Source organism: Rutidosis leptorrhynchoides, chromosome 1, assembly GCF_046630445.1.
Source record: "Rutidosis leptorrhynchoides isolate AG116_Rl617_1_P2 chromosome 1, CSIRO_AGI_Rlap_v1, whole genome shotgun sequence".
NCBI classification, from domain to species: domain Eukaryota; kingdom Viridiplantae; phylum Streptophyta; class Magnoliopsida; order Asterales; family Asteraceae; genus Rutidosis; species Rutidosis leptorrhynchoides.
Window position 1 is genome coordinate 331,833,214 of NC_092333.1, and position 5,375 is coordinate 331,838,588.

General features: G+C 35.2%; 1 protein-coding gene across 1 annotated transcript; it reads right to left on the minus strand.

The window, feature by feature from the left end:
* Positions 1–1,185: 1,185 nt before the first annotated feature.
* Positions 1,186–4,920, minus strand: LOC139870301 (universal stress protein PHOS32-like). Its single transcript, XM_071858135.1, has 2 exons — positions 4,030–4,920; positions 1,186–1,685 (listed from the first exon to the last, which is right to left on the minus strand). Exons 1-2 carry the CDS (start codon positions 4,763–4,765, stop codon positions 1,666–1,668), a joined length of 756 nt encoding a protein of 251 aa, XP_071714236.1. The 5' UTR covers positions 4,766–4,920; the 3' UTR covers positions 1,186–1,665.
* Between the last annotated feature and the right edge of the window lie 455 nt (positions 4,921–5,375).

Genomic DNA, 5,375 nt, shown 5'->3' on the forward strand with positions numbered 1-5,375 from the left:
ACGCTGACGTGAACAGACTTGAGCTTGACGCTGACGTGGCATGTGTGCTGCTCACGAGCTTATTTGAGGGCTTAAGCATAGAAGCTGCCTTTAGGGCTTACGCATGACACTGGGATGCCTGCTTTGATCGAAAAACGCTGAACCGCTATAATGAAAAATTTCGTTTGTTGGTATTTTTGTGCGTTTAGAGTGATTCTTTCATATACAAATGATGTTTTGATGTGTGTAGTTCATAGGATACACTATTAAAACTCAAATGGTAGATTTGCACAGACTCCTCTTTCTTTTGCATAATACCATAATATTTATAATTCAATTGTAAATTGTAATTAAGCATAGATGCAATTTTTATGATTTAATTATCCGACACCACAGATAGATGCCACGCATAATTTTCTTCTTTAATTCTAATTAAGCAAATATAGATATTTAAATTACATGTCAGCACTGTTAAGCAAACTATATATAAGGAGTCACTGCACCTAAGCTTTAATGCAGAATATTTATAATATTGTATAGATAGATAGATGTATAAATAAATACAAGGATACAGATATTGAGACTTTTTCATTTATAGCTCACGACACTAATTCTTTGATACACTAAATTAATTTTGCACGATTATTTTTACCACAACGTATCGACTCTTACGCCTAGTAATAAAATCTATCAATTACAACTATTTCCAAATCACATACCTTTTTAGTTACTAAATTGAAATCAAGTCCTTTATAGGCAAAAGAAAAAACTATATTACAATTATTCAGAAATTGTGATTTTTATATTACCTTTTGCGGGCTATTGGCCCTGTTAGTTTTAATTGATTTTAAATGCGTGTGTAAACAATGTACCCGTGTTGTAGAGTATTACTTTTTTACTTTTACTTGTGTTAAAGATCTTATACACAAGAGCTGTGTGATTTACTTTTTGCTTTAAACCTTACTCTAATTCGCAGTTTAAAGCCCAAGTAATCACAAAACATATTTCACTAAAATACAATTCGGAAATACGAGTTTGTGACTCTTGACAATCATGAATACTCTCACCACTTTTCTTTCTCAATAATCTAAAATTAAAGGTTTGCAGATTTTAGTTATTATTAGAAAGACTAGATTGTATCTTATCTTTTAGTGGTATTTGACAGACTTTGTGAACAAAAGCGTCTGATAATCTGACCAAATCGCATTCCAGATCAAAAGCCACAATTCATAGGCCATAGTATTAGATACATATAATAACAGGGTTGCAACCTGGTTTTAAACACTAAACCATTAAACAAGGATCCAGTATCAGCAACAACTTGTTACAGCTCAATAACAACTTACTTGCCATCCCTGATTTTCAAACACACAACAAACACGAAGAAAACACCCAAAGATAAATTAATCCCTTCGGTTCCAAAAGGCTATAGTATTAGATACATATAATAACAGGGTTGCAACCTGGTTTTAAACACTAAACCATTAAACAAGGATCCAGTATCAGCAACAACTTGTTACAGCTCAATAACAACTTACTTGCCATCCCTGATTTTCAAACACACAACAAACACGAAGAAAACACCCAAAGATAAATTAATCCCTTCGGTTCCAAAAGGCTCACAATTGTCGTATACTTAGCCTACTCGATCTTCCTCTTTAATTTCTCGCTATATTTCAGACTCGTTTAGAAGGACTTCTCCAGATCTGCATTAGCTCCAACACAAATATAATTAGCAATTCCATAAATATAAGATAAACTCATAACATATGAGAATAAAGGTTGCGTGTAACTGAAAACCATCAAGTTACTGAAGCGGAGCATTTTCTAGTATAGTTTTTTTACCCTCTTGTTTATGAGAACTGAAGGAGTTAAGTATCATCGTCAGTGTTCCAAAAAAAACGGGATTAATCCCCCGATTAATTGCCGATTACTCCTTTTTTTTAAGTCTCCGATTAATCCTTCAAATTAATCGGTAATCGGCCGGAAAAGGCAAAAATCGCCGGAAAATCCGTAAAAACGGCCGGAAAAAATAAAAAAACGGCCGGAAACTGTAAAAGTCAACGTTGGTCAACATCCGATTAATCCCCGATTAATCCTTATATGGTCCCGACAGATTAATCCCCGATTAGCGTTTTTTGGAACCTTGATCATCGTTGATTTAACTTTTTTAAAGTGTTTAAGCTGCAGTAGTTTGTCTATTCATAACACTAGCGTAATTCGGTTATACATAAAGCCTAATTCAAGTTGAAACCTGATATGCGCCAATTAGGTCCATGTGCTATGCAAGCGAGTTTGTTAATCACTTAGTTGATTAGTAGCTAGTCAAGGATGGAAATTGTGTTGTTTAGACTATAACCAACTGATCAGTTAGTTAGGCGCCTAGGAGGGCAGTTGATGAATTATAGATCAGTTGTGACAATTCTCTCCCTTTTGTTTGTAATCCTGTGTACCTTTTGAATTTAGGTAATTGTAATCCTTTTGTTTGTAATCCTGTGTACCTTTTGAATTCAGGAAATTGTGAGGACAAGGAGAGAGGGGGTGGTAAAAATTTTGGATTTTTCGACTTTGCCCCCGGTGGATTTTTTTTGCCCCAAAACCTTCAAATTTTGCCCCAAAACTTCCATAATTTGCCTAAAAACCTCCATATTTTGCCCAAAAAAATTCCTACGGTTTTAAATTTTTATTTGCCCCCAGTGAAAAAAAAAAATCCTGCATCCACCACTGGGTATTATACGTTTTCTCTAAAGAATTCTGTTGAGTAATCAAAGAAATTGAGTAACAATCGTGATCTCTACAACATGTAACACTTATATATTCTTGCTTTTAAGATGACTGCCATTACTGAGTTGAATCAAACCATGTCAGACATGAGTAACATAATCAACGAACGTGCTAATTAATCCGGGTCGATCACGTTTAACCGTCTCCGAGAAATAAGCCAAGAAATAAGGAAAGTCAAGTCTTTCTCAACAAAAAAGAACAAGCGTGGGTCATGACTTACAGTTAATCATACCCATGTACCCATGTTCCAATTTATTGTAAACATGTAGATATTGCTCCTTTACATTCTTATTATAAATAGTTATGTAATATGTAAATGGAACATAGTTATGCCTAGTTCTGTACATATGAACTAGAGAAAGAAAAAGGGATTTTATGCATTTTAATCATTGTATTAAAAGAGAGAAAGTAATACTTCTATTTTCCCAATTTAATATTGTGTTTGTTATATTCTATATATGTCATACGAGTATCTATAACAAACATATCTATAGTCGCATCCTTATAAGATCGTGGTGTCCTTCAAAATCTTATAGCAGATCACTAATGGTGTGATTTTAAGATGACTGCCTTCCCCAATTCATTTGAATTCCGGGAATTTATAATAAGACCAGTCCATGATGATTGATAGATTATAGTAAGTTTTCCTGTCTATCCTATCTTTAGGATCTAAAAATCGTTTTTCTAAATCACAGTTTCTTCTGCTGAGTAGGAGACTCCAATCTACGTTCTAGAAGCATATAGAGTGTACCAAAACTCAAGTTTTTCACCAATTCAAGGCAAGCATTGCTTATGGAACATTAGAACCTAATAGTTGTAGTAAAATATTCTCAACTTAATACAACATCTCCAATACATATTCAAGAAATCTATCTATCTGTTGTAATAGCATATAAACAGTCAAGTTATAGCGCATTTTCCTAAATATATCAAACAAATCAAATGCATAAAACAAAGTGAGTCGAGTCAGGCATCTATACTTCTGATATCTGATGTAAAATAGATTATTGTAACAGCATATAAACCATAAAAAACTACTTGAGGGTGTTTGGCTTAACTAATTCTCCAGACTCATCTGCTTACCGATAATCTCATTTTTAGATCATGCAAACTTATTTACTTGAGCTTATCATCTTCAATAAACCATAAGTCTAAGCTTATCAGCTCCTGGGACCTCAGGTTTTCAAAAATTCAAGCACATAAAACATAGTAAAAGATATAAGCTTAGCCAAACAACCCTAAATATACCAAACCCTAATTACCAACCTGATTGTTTATCAGAAGCATCATGAAACTCAGGTTCCTCTTCTAGAACCGGAGGCAACGATCCGTCAAAACCACCATTCTTATCACTAACTCGAAGAGGCGATCCAACTGCAATCCCACCATCCTTATCATTTTCATCAGGAAACCTAACAACAACAACAGGACACACACAATGATGCACACAATAATCACTCACACTTCCAAGCCTTCTTTCTAATAATCCTTCTTTATTATTATCATTAATCATCCGTTTTCTTCTAGAAGAAGCAGCACCAAACCCTCTACTTCCCATTATTACAGCACTTAACCCTAACCTTTCAACTTCTAAACACAATCGCTCCTTCATATCATGATCTTTTACGATCCGTATCTTAAAATTAATATTCCCGTCAACCAACGGTTTCGCTATCTCGTTCGCTTTCGCTGTCGTAAGCGTATCGAAATCGTCTTCGAGTTTTTTCTTCGATTGTTCGTCTTCGGTGACGGAAGGTTCAACGGCGCCCCAATCCGCGCCGTACAGGACGGAAGTTGGACGGACGTGAAGGAGGATCACAACGTCGTCAGGACGAAGATAGTTTTGTACGGCCCAATTTACGGCGTATGCACTCTCGTCGCTTAGATCTACAGCTATTGCGACTTTGCGTTGACTTTCGGCGGTCAAATTGCCGGTTATTGGAAATCGAGGGGAAGCTGGTTGGACAACGATTGCCGGAGGAGATTTTTCAGGTGAGGACATTACTGATTGTTAATGATTTGCGGAGTTTGCGATTGTGTAGGGGTATTTTGTGTAATATGGTGATATTTGAAGGAGTAGAGTGAAATTCTATTTTGGTCGCCGGATAAAGTAGCGTTTTTGGGTTAAGAGTTGAGAAGGTAAGCAGAAGAGAAAGAGGAAAGATGATTACGTGTTGACGTTAGTTGATGAGTGGGTGTCAATTTCTTATTGGCCCGATAATTGGTCCACTCTAATTTAATGATCTTGTTTTTCTTACACTATCCCTAATACTGAGTACGATGTCAGAGGTAAATTGTGCATTTTTTTTTTTGAAATTCACTGGAAAAAGTGGATTTTTAATTATGACTGTATTTGACTCTAATTAACTTAAAATGTTAAATTTTTGTGTCAAATATTTGGAGGATGATGTGGTAAAATCTAATTGAAAATTGGGTAGGTAAAAATGAATAAATAACAAAAATATATTTAATAATAAATCAAGACTGGTGGTTAAATTCGTCACCCTTCCATCAAAAATTCGACTGAAGCTCCTTTGTGTCAAACTTTGAAGCCCCGTTAATAGCGTCAAGAGCGTCAAAGCTCATTCCACCTCATATGACGGGTAAAATTG

What these genes read in the sequence shown, in the direction of transcription:
- LOC139870301 (XM_071858135.1), bottom strand. Translation starts at nt 4,765, where the DNA reads ATGTCCTCACCTGAAAAATCTCCTCCGGCAATCGTTGTCCAACCAGCT. An exon ending in TGCTTCTGATAAACAATCAG is followed by an intron (nt 1,686 to 4,029) that starts GTTGGTAATTAG and finishes GAGCTAATGCAG; the next exon opens with ATCTGGAGAAGTCCTTCTAA.